Source organism: Molothrus ater, chromosome 28 (assembly GCF_012460135.2).
Source record: "Molothrus ater isolate BHLD 08-10-18 breed brown headed cowbird chromosome 28, BPBGC_Mater_1.1, whole genome shotgun sequence".
Taxonomy (NCBI): domain Eukaryota; kingdom Metazoa; phylum Chordata; class Aves; order Passeriformes; family Icteridae; genus Molothrus; species Molothrus ater.
The window spans coordinates 4,618,822-4,632,890 of NC_050505.2; the positions used below are offsets into that span (position 1 = coordinate 4,618,822).

Here is a 14,069-nt window from a genome sequence, read left to right on the forward strand (position 1 = left end):
TGAACATTTAAACCCCAATAAATGAACATTTTGAACCCCAATGGATGGACATTTAAACTCCATGGATAAAGATTTCTAACCTTGAATAATTATAACCCATGGATGGACATTTAAACTCCATGGATAAAGATTTCTGACCCTATTGATGGATTGTTTTAATCCCATTTATGAACCTTTTTAACCCCATTTATGAACATTTATAACCCCATGAGTGAACATTTTAAACCTCAAAGGATGAACATCTAAACCCCAATAAATGAATATTTTAATCCTAATGGATGGGCATTGGTAACTCCATGGATGAACAATTTTAACCCCAATAAATGAACATTTTGAACCCCAATGGATGGACATTTAAACCCCATGGATGAAGATTTCTAACCCTAAAATAATTATAATCCCATGCAGGGACATTTTGAACCCCAATGGATGGACATTTTAAACCTCAAAATATGAACATTTAAACACCCAATAAATGAACATTTTGAGCCCCAATGGATGGACATTTATAACCCCACGAATGAACATTTTAACCCCAAAAAATGAACATTTTAACCTCAATAAATGAACATTTTAACCCCATGGATGAACATTTTATTTAACATATTTAACCCAGTGGGTTAAACATCCACCCAGCCTTTGCAAAGCCAGGGCTGGCTGAATAAAAGCACCTTCAATGAACCCAAGCCATAAAAACCAACACAAAATCAATGAGAGGCCATGAAGGAGATGAACTTTCCTCCCTCCCCAGAACCACAGTCAGCATTTCCTGAGCAAAACTCATCCCATGAGCGATTGCTGAGCTGGCCCAGGGCCTGGGCCATCACTTCCATGTGGATCCTGAGGAACTGCAGCTCCTGCCTCAAGGCTGAGAGGAATTTTACCCTGGGATGCCAAAAATCCATTAAAGATCTGCCCTGGGTACGCTGGTGGGGAGGCTTCAGCCCTGACGACTTCCACAAGGAATTAAAAATTCATTAATAATCCCTGCTGCTGATTGATGTGCAGCTCCCAGCTCTGCTTCTGCAAATGGAATTTCTGTTTCTTGAAAAAAAAAAAGAAAAGGTTTCTTTTTCAGCACTGCTTTCAGTCAATGTTCTTTTCAAGATAAATAATTTTCCCTTGTTGTTGTTGTTGCTCTCCTGGAATAAGTTACTACAGTAAAACCCTGGTTTTTGGATTAATGCAGGATTAATTCACCCCAACCAACCCACTCCTGGTTTCTTCCTTTTCCTGGCACGGAATTTGGATGAATATTTCAACTCAAACCAGGCAGTCAGGAGCCATTCCACACACAGAATAAATTCCTCCTGCAGGGCAGGGCTTCCCCAGGCCCACAGGCCTCAATCCTGCTTATTTCATTTTCTCCTGGCTGGATTAACATTTGTGTTTTCCCATTTCCCTGCCAGGGAGAAACCACTTCAATTTATTTCAACACAGCCCAGATGGAGCACAGGAAAATCCCTTTTCCATCCAGATGTGGCCCAGGATGGGTCATTCCTGGCCCAGCTGTTCTGGGCAGCCTCAGGAGGGCTTGGGTTGTGTTAAACTCATAAAATCCTGGAATTTGGGCTGGAAGGGATCTTAAAAATCACCCGTGGCAGGGACATCTCCCATTGTCCCAGGGTGCTCCAAGCTGGCCCTGGGAAACCCTAAAAGTTGGGAAAACTCTAAAAATTGAGTTGGGAAAACTCTAAAAATTGGGAAACTCCCACATTCTCGCCTCTGTATATTCCACCCCTGCATCCTTGCCCTCCAAAAAAACCCCATTTTTGCCATCCCATGGGATTTTTAGCTGTTTCCTGTGGCATTTCCTCCCGTCGAATTTCAGGATTCCTCGACACAAATTGAGATTGCAGGAGTGAGTTCTGCTCCCCTGCTTGGACACAAGTTTGAGAGGCAAATTCATCCTTTTTTCCCAGAGCTCTGGGCGGGTTTGGTTTCCTCTCCACCAGCCCTGGGAGCAGCTCTGCCCCATGGAATGACGGATTTGGAGCTGCTAAAAGCATCCTGGCCTCTCCCAGATTCCCAGCCAGGAGATTTCCAACCCACCCCAAACCCTGGAGCTTCTTCCACTGAGAAAATCCAAGTGTTGTGGTTTTCCAAGATTCCCAAAATGGCCCCAAACCTCCTCATTCCATTCGGGATTTCTTCAATAAATCACCAAGATGCTGCAATTTCCCAAGATTTTCCAAGCCTTGATATCCCTTCAGTACAAAATCCAATTGCTGTGATATTCCAGGATTTTCAAATCGGCCTCAAACCCTGAAAATTCTTCAATAAAATCATCCAGGTGCTGTGATTTCCCAGGATTTTTAAATCAGCCCCAAGCCCTGATATTTCTTCAGCATAAAATCCAAATGCTGCAATATTCCAAGATTTTATCACCAGCCCCAAACCGTGATAATTCTTCAATAAAACCATCCATGTGCTGCAATATTCCAAGATTTTATCACCAGCCTCAAACCCTGATAATTCTTCCATAAAACCATCCGTGTTCTGCAGTTTCCCAGATTTTTAAATCAGTCCCAAGCCCTGATACTTCCTCAGTATAAAGTCCAACTACTGCAATATTCCAAGGTTATATCACCAGCCTCAAACCCCGATAGTTCTTCCATAAAACCATCCGTGTTCTGCAGTTTTCCAAGATTTTTAAACCAGTCCCAAACCCCGACATTTCTTCAGTAAAACCATCCGTGTTCTGCAGTTTTTCAAGATTTTATAACACTGATATTTCTTCAATAAAACCATCCATGTGCTGCAGTATTCCAAGATTTTATAACCAGCCTGAAAACCTGATCATTCTTCCATAAACCCATCCACGGGCTGCAGTTTTCCGGGATTCTGAAATCAGCCCCAGGCCCTGATATCTCCTCAGTACAAAACCCAACTGCTGCAGTATTCCAGGATTCTACAACCAGCCTCAAGCCCCGATAATTCTCCAATCAAAGCACGGGAACCCCGCGATTTTCCGGGCTCTCCTTTGCTCGCTGCCCGTGCCCGGGGGATGCTTTGGGGTGCAGCCGCGGATTTCGGGGAGGCGGCCGGGGTTTTCCCCGGGGACGGATGACGGATGACGGATGAAGGATGGCGATGATGATGGGTGAGGGCTCAGCGGGGCCGGGCCGCTCCGGAGCAGCTCCTCCCTCTCGCTATTTATTCCTGCGCGGAGCTGCGCGGCTGAATCACCGCGGAGCGAGCGGGCAGCGAATTTCCAGGCGGTGAGTACGGGGCAAAACGGGATGGAGGGGATGCGGGAGGGAGAAACCCGCCGGCCAGGGGGGTTTGAACGCCGGGGGTGCGGGGCTGCCTCTTTTCCTGATTAAAAAATTGACATTTCCAGCGGCTCCTTAAAAGCCAGCGCCCTGCTCCTGGCCGGCTCTTGTTTACTCAGCGTTTACTCAACATCGGGAATTTCTCCTCCGAGGGTTTCGCCTTTTCCCCCGGCCGCCAGCTGCTCCCCCATTGCTGGGGAAAGTGAAAGACAAAGGGGTGAAGGGCAGATTTCTAAACCCAGGGGTGACATTTTCGGGGAAATTCCCATTTAATTCCCAATTTCCTGAGCCCCAGGCCGGAATTTTCAGCCCAGGAGGGTCCGGACTCCCCCATCCCCGAGCATCTTCCCAACCTCCACCTTCCCCACCTCCCTCCTCTCCTCCTCCGCCTCCCCGGGGACCTTCCCAAGGTTATTTCCAGGCGTATTTTGGCACCTGGGTGTTGGGTTTGTTTCCCCTCCGAAGCGAATCCTCCTCCTTGCCAACGCCGAGCACGTAATTGCTGCTTGCAGCCTCCATTTTCCGCTGGATTCCTCCGGCACGGATAAAAATCGGCTCCGCCACAAACCACCTGAATTAATTCGTCATTTCCAGCATCCGCCGGGAGGGAGAATCTGGGGCAGAAAGGTTAAAAAAAAAAAAAAAAAATCCCCGTGAAATCACTCGCTCTGTAATTTAATATTAATGTCATGGTCAGGCCATAAATAGAATTTCCCAGCAGAGAGATCCCGGCTCCGGGTTTTTCTTCTCCGAGAGAAATCTGGGATTTTTCTGGGAGAAAACCCCGGATTCTCAGGGAGCAGCTCCTCCAGGGATTTGGCCGGGGAACTCGTTTGTTTGGGGCGAAGCTCCTGGCTCGCTAATGAGCGCCGGATCCTGTTTATCAGCGCTGTGCAGGCAATTAGAGGAGCAGCTCAGCGCTGCCAGGCGCTGCAAGATCCCCGGATCCCTGAACCAGCCTCAAACCCCGCGATTTCCTCAATAAAACCACGGCAGTGCTTTGCCAGAACCCCTCTCCAACCAGGATTTTTAATTTTTAATTCAACCAGCGCCTGATTTTTAACCCCTCGGAGCTCGCAGCGGGGAGCGGCGACGCCTCCAAAAATAGATTTAAAAATGCTCAATTCACTGGATTTTCCTCCTCCACTGCTCATTTTGCCGGGCACCCAAGGAGCTGATTGTTTTTCCTGCCTTTTGGCTATTTTTAACCCCCCCGATCTCATCCCTGCCCCCAGCGGGTGGGTGCTGCAGGGTGAGGGAGGCAGCGAGCCCCAACCTGCCCCTGGAGCCCGGGTTTTTCCATGGAGGAGCAAATCCCAAACCTGGGACTGCAAATCCCAAACCTGGGACTGCAAATCCCAAACCTGGGATTGCAAATCCCAAACCTGGGACTGCAAATCCCAAACCTGGGATTCCTGCCCATCACCAGGGACGAGCAAATCCAAATCCCAAACCTGGGATTGCAAATCCCAAACCTGGGACTGCAAATCCCAAACCTGGGATTCCTGCCCATCATCAGGGACGAGCAAATCCAAATCCCAAACCTGGAACTGCAAATCCCAAACCTGGAATTGCTGCCCATCACCAGGGACGAGCAAATCCAAATCCCAAACCTGGGATTCCTGCCCACCAGCAGGGACAGATCTGTGCATCCTCTCGAGCTTTTATTTAGGGCCTTGCCAACGATCCCACCCAAACCACTGAGCTTGAAGGGCCTTTACTTCAAACACTTCGGGGCATAAACCCAGATTTTTTGGCAGAAAATCATCACTAACCAACGCAGAGAGATGAATTTGCTTTTTGTGGCCCACAAATCTGTGTGCAGGTGGCAACAGGAGAATTTCTGGGCTTGAACAGGGGCTCGTTTGGCCTTTTTGGCTGTAGGAAAGTTCAGCATCCCCTGCCTGTGTTATGATTATTCCTGGGGTAACTCCAGAATTGCTGCAAAAAAAAAAAAAATTTGGGACCCAAACAGAATTATTTCTGGCTGTATCCAGGGATGCTGAAACACCCACCCACACTGAGGATGCTCCTCTCACCCTCCCCAGCAGCGAGGGCAGATTCTGGGGGGCAGCTCAGCCTCGGGCAGGATGGAAAATCCCTTTTTTATCATTAAACCCACGGCAGCAGTGACTCAGAGCCCTTGGAGTTGCCAGGAGGCATTAAAGGGTTTTGGCAGCTTGGCCTTTTTGGTTTTTTTTGGTCTTTGAGGTGTTTTCCAAAGGATTTGCAGCCCCGGCGGGGATTGCCCCTTGTCCCGGCCAGATTATGCACACAGGGGTGGAAATGGGATTTATGCCCCCTGGAAATGGAGGAAATGGGATTTATGCCCCCTGGAAATGGGATTTATGCCCCCTGGAAATGGGGAAATGGGATTTATCCCCTCTGGAAATGGGATTTTTCCCCCAGGCAGTGTGGGAGATGCCCGGAATGCCAACAGCAAACTGGCATTCTCTGAGTCACTGGATGCTGGCAATCTCTGAATCCCAAAAATACCCATTAATTAACGGGAATTTGGGTAAAACACGCAGAATTTGGGAAAAGAACCCCCTGGGGCCAGGCTGGGCGTTGCCTTCGCTGCAGCACCACTGAGTGCCCAAAAGCTCCGGGGCTGGGCTGGATCCATCGCTGGCATCGATGGTGGCACAGCAGGGATCTCATTTCTGCCCCCAGACTGGGTAGGGCGGCTTTGATAAGCGGGGTTTCAAATCAAAATCAGGTGAAGCCTTTTCTTAGAAAAGCTTTTCTTTCACCACTTAAAGGTGCCATTGCCAGCAGGGGCCTGGTGGGCGATATATTAAAAAATATATATAAATACATACATACATATATTTTTATATATTATATATAATCGATAAATAAATGTAGATACATATATTTATATACCTATATTAAAAATATAAATACATGTATATACATATATAAATATGTATATAAATATATTAGAAATACATATACATAAAAATATATATGTACCTATATATGCATATATAAAGTAGATATAAATAAAATAAGCATATATAACACAATAATAATAAATATGAATACAATACTAAAATATATATAGATACAACAATGAATAAATTTTTATATGTACATATTTAAAATACATATATCTATAAATACATATATCTATAAAATGCATATATATACATATATAAAATACATATATATACATATATAAAATACATATATATACACATAAAAGTACATATATATATATAAATACACACATATATGTATAAAAATATAGAAAATATTTTACATTTAGGTATAAATGAAGGGTTTGGGGGGATGATGAATACCTTTAGTCCAATTCTGGTCATTCTGCCGCTGGATTTGAGGGGACCAGCCGTGGTTTTTGTGACCCACAGGCGAGGCAGGGCCGGCCCCGGGGTCGGGGGTGTGGCCCTGCCCTGACTCTGTCCTTGTCCCCACAGCCATGGCCCGGCTCCTCGGCACCTCCTGCCTGCTGCTGCTGCTGCTGCTCCTGGGCCTCTGCGCCGACGTCGCCTCCTCCAAGAAGGGCAAAGGCAAACCCGGCTGGGGCGGGGGCAGCCGCCAGCCCAGCTACCCCCGCCAGCCCAGCTACCCCCAGAACCCCGGCTACCCGCACAACCCGGGCTACCCGCACAACCCGGGCTACCCACACAACCCCGGCTACCCGGGCTGGGGCCAAGGCTACAACCCATCCAGCGGAGGGACTTACCACCAAAAGCCCTGGAAGGCGCCCAAACCCAAGACCAACTTCAAGCACGTGGCGGGCGCGGCGGCGGCGGGCGCCGTGGTGGGGGGCTTGGGGGGCTACGCCATGGGCAGGGTGATGTCGGGCATGCACTACCGCTTCGACAGCCCCGACGAGTACCGCTGGTGGAACGAGAACGCCGCGCGCTACCCCAACCAGGTCTACTACCGCGACTACCGCGGCGGCCCCGTGCCCCAGGACGTCTTCGTGGCCGACTGCTTCAACATCACCGTCACCGAGCACAACATCGGCCCCGCCGCCAGGAAGGGCAACGCCTCGGACGCCCTCAACCAGACGGAGGCGGAGCTGGAGACGCGCGTGGTGACCAAGGTGATCCGCGAGATGTGCATCCAGCAGTACCAGGAGTACCGGCTGGCCTCGGGCGCGTGGCAGCGCCTGGCCGAGTCCCCGCTGGCCACCCTGATGCTCCTCGTCCTCGTCGTCCTGCACTAGGGCGCCCCACGCCGTCCAGGTGTCCCCTGTGGGGTCCCCACGCCCACCCCGGTCTCGCTTGGTTTCGGTGAGGAGCCCCCCCGGGGCGATCCGCGGTGCCTCAGGGTTAGGCAATGGGATGAAAATGTCCTTTTCTGCCCCAAAAATAGCTCCGGGATGGCGCTGGAGCCCAAAACTGCGGCCTTCGCCTCCTCCTCCTCCTCGGGGTCACCCTGAGAGGGACCAGGCAGAGGGGAGGTCTCCTTGGCGTCCCTGCAGGAGCTTTTCCAAAAATCCTCTTTGTTAACAGGCAGGGATTTGTCTCAGCCCCCGTCACCCCCACTCCCTGGGGCACCCCTGGGGTTTTCAAGCTGCCAGGTCGCAATTTGAACCCTCCCATCCTAAAAAAAAAAAAAGCCCCTTCCCCATGTACATAAGGAGCTGCCACTCCACACCCTGCATGCTGCAAAAACCCCCTGCAGCAAGACACCAAAATAAAGTCATTTTTTACTCCCTGTCGCAGCGAGGCTGAGGCACCAGTCGGTGTTTAGAGGCAGAAAGTGCTGCTGAATGCCCCAAACACCCCCAAAATGGTGTTACAGCCCCAAAAAAAGCTACTCTGGGTGCTCCAGGTGACAAGTCATGTTCGTGCTTCAGCACCTGGGCCTAAGGGACGTTAAAATGCAGCACAAAGGATTCTCAGGGGGGTCAGGCACGTAGCAAGAGACTGAAAGCAGCTGAACCGCGCCGGTACAGCGAACAGCATCGGGAAAAATGGGCCTGGGAAAGGGAGATGCTTTAAAAAAAGTAACTTTTGTGAGTAATTCCTTTGCCCTGCGGAAGCAACGGGTGAAATTCTTAATTCTTGTGTGGATGCTGGGCTGGGGACGACCTGTAACACCCGTGGCGCTGCGTTCAATATCCCTCGTGTAATTTTATTTTTGCAAGGCACTGAATAACACTGTCCTAAATGAGATTTTTTTTTTTTTAATTTTTTTCCTTTTTGCATCGGTGTAAGCTAAGTGGAGATATATATATATATATTATATATGAATACCTATAAACAGAGAGCAGAGAGACCTTTCAGGACAGCCAAGGCAGGGCTTTGAGGTGCCGCGCACTTTGCGACACGCGGATGTTTTGTAACCCCGTCACGCTGCATGCCCGGGATTTGCCGTGCTGAGCCTTTTCTAAGTGTTCCACGTCTGGTACAAATTAAAACGGATCAAGCCAAGGTGCCCGACAGCCTCCTTTGTGTGCCGGCCCGGCCCCGCGGCATTTCCCGCATTTCTGCATTTTCTGCATTTCCGCCCTCCCATCCTCCCTCCCCGGCCTGAGGGAGCTTTTGTTCCCTTCCAGCCCCCAAATTTGGCCCAAACCCCACATTCCCCGTTAACCTTTTCTCCTCAGGCCCTGCTCCCGCCCATGGCATTGCTGCAGTCCAAGAGGAGTTTTCGGATTTCTGTCTCATTCCGGGTTCTGTTCTAATAAAGGAGTTTTTACGTTTGCTGTTTCGGTGGCGTTGAGCCCGACCCAAGCCCTGCTTCATCCTGGGATCCTGGAGACTTTATCGTGGAATCCTGGAGTGCTTTGGGTTGGGAGGGACCTTAAATCCCCTCCAGTGCCACCCCTGCCCCGGCAGGGACAATTCCCACTGTCCCAGGTGCTCGGGCCTGGCCCTGGGCACTGCCAGGGATGGAGCAGCCACCGCTCCTCTGGGAATTCCATCCCAAAACCCCATTTAGATCTCCCCTTTCCCAGTGGGAAGCCATTCCCTGTGTCCTGTCCCTCCATCCCTTATCCCAAATCCCTCCCCAGCTCTCCTGGAGCCTCTTCAAGGCCTGGAATGTGCTGGAAGCTCTCCTTGAATCCTTCCCTTCTCCAGGGGCACATTCCCAGCTCTCCTTGAATCCTTCCCTTCTCCAGGGGCACATTCCCAGCCCTCCTTGGGTCATTCCCTTCTCCAGGTGAACATTCCCAGCTCTCCATGGATCCTTCCCTTCTCCAGGGGCACATTCCCAGCCCTCCTTGGGTCATTCCCTTCTCCAGGTGAACATTCCCAGCTCTCCATGGATCCTTCCCTTCTCCAGGGGAATATTCCCAGCCCTCCTTGGGTCATTCCCTTCTCCAGGGGCACATTCCCAGCTCTCCATGGATCCTTCCCTTCTCCAGGGGAATATTCCCAGCCCTCCTTGGGTCATTCCCTTCTCCAGGGGAACATTCCCAGCTCTCCCAGCCCGGCTCCAGCCCCTCCAGGTGGGCTCCCAGCCCTGCAGGTGAGGTCTCACCTGAGCCAAACCCCCCGGAGCCGCTGCCCTCGCTGGGGCTCGGCCCAGGCTCGGTGCAAATCGGCCTCAATGGGATTTATTTCCATTTATTTGCATTTCACAACCGCAGGGCCCCTCCTCCAACAGCCTCGCGGGAAGAGGAGAAATTCCCCCCAAATCAGGAAGGAAAAAACTTCACCTTATCTAAAGGAAGGGAAAAAAAGAATTAATTTAACCCCCCCCCCCCCCCCATTTCCTGAGATGAACTCATGGATATTTCCAGGAAGAGGCTCCCAGAACTTGCTGAACTCCCCTGGGGAGGGTTTGACCTCAGCAGCAGCAGCAGAATTACAAATTTCTCATTTTTAACCCCAAAACCTCCAATTCCCTCCCTCCCAATCATGGGAAACACATTGGCAATGCTCAGAGGAGCTCAAAAATAACATTTCCCCCTCCCTGCACACGCAGCACCCTGGTTTTTAACCCTCCCTGGGGGTTTGGGGTGATTTTGGAAGGTCAGAACTTTCCTGGCTCTGGCAACACCCAAGTGGGGTGACACCCTGAACTCTTGTGTCCTTTAAGGACAGCTGGATCAAATTACCCCTCTGCAGTGATCTGCTGAAGCAGAGAAATTAATTAATTCATTAATTAATTAATGAGCTAAACACTCCAAATCCTGCGGCGTGCACAGGAGCCACGCATGGAGGAGTTTCTGATTTACCAGGATGGCAAAAAATACAGCCCAAAGTGTAAATACAGCCCAAAATGTAAATACCCCCTAAAGTGTAAATACCCCCCAAATTGTAAATACCCCCCAAAATGTGAATATTCCCCCAAAGTGTAAATACAATGAAACCTGAGGTGGTTTTTTTCAGAGTTTTCTCCAAATCTCTCCTCACACAGCTCCTGGCACCTCCATCTCCCCAAATAAACAGCCCCCCCACCCAGTCAGACCAGCTGAATACATTTTTGCTGCCTGGAAAAAGCCGTAAAAAGAGGAATTTTGGTGCACAGCTGCCCAAATTTGGTTTGCAAAGAGCTGGAGGAGGAGCAGCCTGGTTTAGAGGAGCCCGGAGCTCGGGCTGGTTTTATCCCGGGCCAACAGCTCCATCTCCCGTCCGAGCCCGGCTGCAGCTCCGGGCTTGGCTTTACACGGCTGAATTTGGGCTGAATAGCCAAAAAAAACCGCTCCAAACCCCGGCTGAGCTTTGTGCCGCTGGGAAATGCCTGGATTCGGCTTCTCCACCCACCTGGGGAAGCGCATCCCCCCTCAGGGAGTCCCATCCCTGTCGCAGGCATCTTTTATGGAAAATCCTTTCTTTAGGATTTTTCCTCCTGAGAAGCTGAGAGGCCTCAGGAACAAAATGCAAACATTGATTATCTGCTGCTGTGGAATGCAACAGGAGCATCTGGGATTGGCCTCATAGAATTGTTGGTAATTAATGGCCAATCACAGCCCAGCTGGCTCGGGCTCTCTGTCCGAGCCACAAGCCTTTGTTGTCATTCTATTCTATTCTATTCTATTCTATTCTATTCTATTCTATTCTATTCTATTCTATTCTATTCTATTCTATTCTATTCTATTCTATTCTATTCTTAGCCAGCCTTCTGATGAAATCCTTTCTTCTATTCTTTTAGTCTACTTTTAATGTGATATATATGATAAAATAACAACTCAGCCTTCTGGAACATGGAGTCAGATCCTCGTCCCTTCCCTCATCCAGGAACCCCTGTGAACACGGTCACACATCCCAGCGCTAGGAACGATGGATGGGGTTAAAATCAGAGGATGTCTCAAGGCCAAACTTTATTGCGAGGCTGAGGCCAGCCCCACACGCCCCTCCCCGCGAGTCCCAGCGCTCTTTTGGGGAGAAAGGAGCGGTTTTTGGGGGAGCCGTGCAGCGGGGATGGCTGCGGGGGCCGAGGTCCTGGCAGGGCTGCCCTTGCTCACACGGGTCCTGTCCCGGATGGGTTCGCAGGATCTCTCCAGTCCCGGGTGGGTTTGGGGGATCCACCCGATCCTGGGTGGGGTTTGCAGGACCCATCTGGTCTCGAGTGGATTTGCAGGATCCATCCAGTCCCAGGTGGACTCGGAGGATCCATCGGTCCCGGGTGGATTTGCAGGATCCATCCGGTCCCGGGTGGGTTTGCAGAATCTCTCCGGTCCCAGGTGGGGTTTGCAGGATCCATCTGCTCCCGAGTGGATTTGGAGGATCCACTTGATCCCGGCTGGGTTCTCCGAATCTCTCCGGTCCCGGCTGGGTCTCGCAGGGTCCCTCCGGTCCCAGCTGAGGCTCCCAGGATCCCTCCGGTCCCGGCCGGGTCTCGCAGGCTCCGGCTCCCGGTGCGCCCCCAGCTCCGGCCGCCGGCCAGGAGCGCCTCTCCCACCTCCCCACGCCACATCCAATCTCCCAGGAAAGTCACTTGAAAGTCCCTTCTGTCCGAAACGCCGCCCGGGGGTGCCGGGGGTGCCCTCAGCGCTGCAGCCCGTGGCTCACCAGGCAGGCTCCCGATGCCAGCAGCAGGACGAGCCCGAGCCCGGCTCGCCGCTGCCCGGGGGCTCTGCTGGGGGCTCCGCGCTTTGCCCCCAGCTCGGGCCAGCCCCCGGCGTGGAACCCGCCCGCAGCCGGCGGCCCCCGCGCCGCCGGGGCGCCGTGACCCAGGCGGGCCGGCCGCGGCCGCCCCAGCAGCCCCATCCCGTAGCCCGCGGCCGCCCCGGCCGCGATGGCTCCGGCCACCCTGGAGCCGCGGCCCGGGGCGCTCCCGGCGCGGGACACGGCGCGGAAGCCCCCGCGGAGCCCCCCGGGCCCGGAGCTCCTGCCGGGGGCCCCGCGGCGGCCGCCGGCGGCGTGGCTGAGCAGGGCCAGCAGCAGCAGCAGCAGCAGCAGCAGCGCCCAGCACCGGGCGCGCTCCGGGGGCCGCATCCTGCGCCACCTGCGGGACAACGGGGCGGTGAGAGCGGGGCCCGCACGGAGCGGGGCTCCTGCGCCTTTGGGGGATTTTTCTCTTTTTTCCCTCTGAAGCCCAAGGATGGGGAGCGGCTCTTTGGTGGCTCGGGTGGTGGGGGGGTCACTGGTGGGGCTTGGTGACATCAAAGGTCTTTTCCAACCCTTGTGAGGCTTTCTCAACCATTCTGTGAGCCTGGGGTTCTTTGAGTGGCAAAGCCCCAAACTTGGTGTTATTAGCACCAAGATAACCTCAGTGGCTTTTATCTCTGTATACTGTCTCTATTTATCTCTATATTATCGCCATAAAGCTCTCTATATTATCTCTATTTATCTCTATGCATCTCTCTATATTATCTCTATTTATCTCTATATTATCTCTAATTACCTGTCTCTATTGTCTCTATTTATCTCCATATGATCTCTATTTATCTCTCCATACTATCTCTGTATATCTCTTTATATTATCTCTATTTGTCTCTATATATTATCTCTATCTATCTCTTTATATTATCTCTATACGTCTCTATATTATCTCTATTTTATGATTTATACATTCATTTATTGTCCAGGTTACTACATATTATAGATTCATACAGAATATATAATAATATGTGATCAATAACCAATGATTTCTAATAGAGACCATTAATACATAATAATAGATAATGTTATGTATAATATAATAATATTATATTATTATATTATTAAGTATTGCATTGTTTTATATACAATTATATTGTTATTTTATACATTATTATATTGTTATATTAATAAGCATTGTATTATTTTTCTATATTATTATAATTGTGATATTAATAATTGTGGTATACTTTTATTATATTTAATGTAATTATACCTATTTTTATATATTATATTGATACGTAGTCAATGCATTCCAGTGGCAGATTTCCCTCCCCATAACAAGGGGCTGACCTGGCTGATCTTGAAGGTCCCTCCCCACCCACCCCATTCCATAATTCCATAATTTAACTCATTACTTTACATTTTTACCTCATTCCACTCTTCCACCAAGCAGCGAGCGCGGGCACCGCGGGGCAAACCACCCCAAAAATCCCCAAACCGCCGCGGGAAGGGGACGAGATCCCCCCCTGTCGCCCTCCCCCGGGGCTGAGCAAACACATCCCCATTGTGCTGAAGCTGCTGAGCCATCGCTGGCCCCGGAGCAGCCCCAAAAGAGCCGCGGCCGCGCTGACAAAAGCGTTTGGACAAACAGAGCCCCCCTGGCCCCGCTGTGTCAGCGATTCCCTCCCCGCTGGAACCTGCCAGGCCTGGCCCCGCCGCCCCTTCCAACCCCGCACCTTCAAAAAATGGAAACTGATTGAATTTAATTGAATTTGCCTCGTTTTCCTGCCCCGCTCCTTCGGCTTTTGGGGTTGTTTTA

The 14,069-nt window shown here is 50.8% G+C and overlaps 1 protein-coding gene and 1 long non-coding RNA gene across 2 annotated transcripts; one reads left to right on the forward strand and one right to left on the reverse strand.

Annotated features, from left to right (window-relative positions):
• Window positions 1-567: 567 nt before the first annotated feature.
• Window positions 568-3,084, reverse strand: LOC118695175 (uncharacterized). Its single transcript, XR_004981505.2, has 2 exons — window positions 2,053-3,084; window positions 568-1,044 (listed from the first exon to the last, which is right to left on the reverse strand). It is a non-coding gene; the product is annotated as an uncharacterized LOC118695175 (long non-coding RNA).
• A 24-nt stretch (window positions 3,085-3,108) lies between these two features.
• Window positions 3,109-8,686, forward strand: PRNP (prion protein). The gene is made up of 2 exons (XM_036396598.2): window positions 3,109-3,221; window positions 6,716-8,686. The coding sequence occupies exon 2, from the start codon at window positions 6,718-6,720 to the stop codon at window positions 7,471-7,473; it is 756 nt and encodes a 251-aa protein (XP_036252491.1). The 5' UTR covers window positions 3,109-3,221; window positions 6,716-6,717; the 3' UTR covers window positions 7,474-8,686.
• Window positions 8,687-14,069: the final 5,383 nt, after the last annotated feature.

Excerpts from the sequence above, each read along its gene's own strand:
- PRNP (XM_036396598.2), top strand. The coding sequence starts at position 6,718 with ATGGCCCGGCTCCTCGGCACCTCCTGCCTGCTGCTGCTGCTGCTGCTC.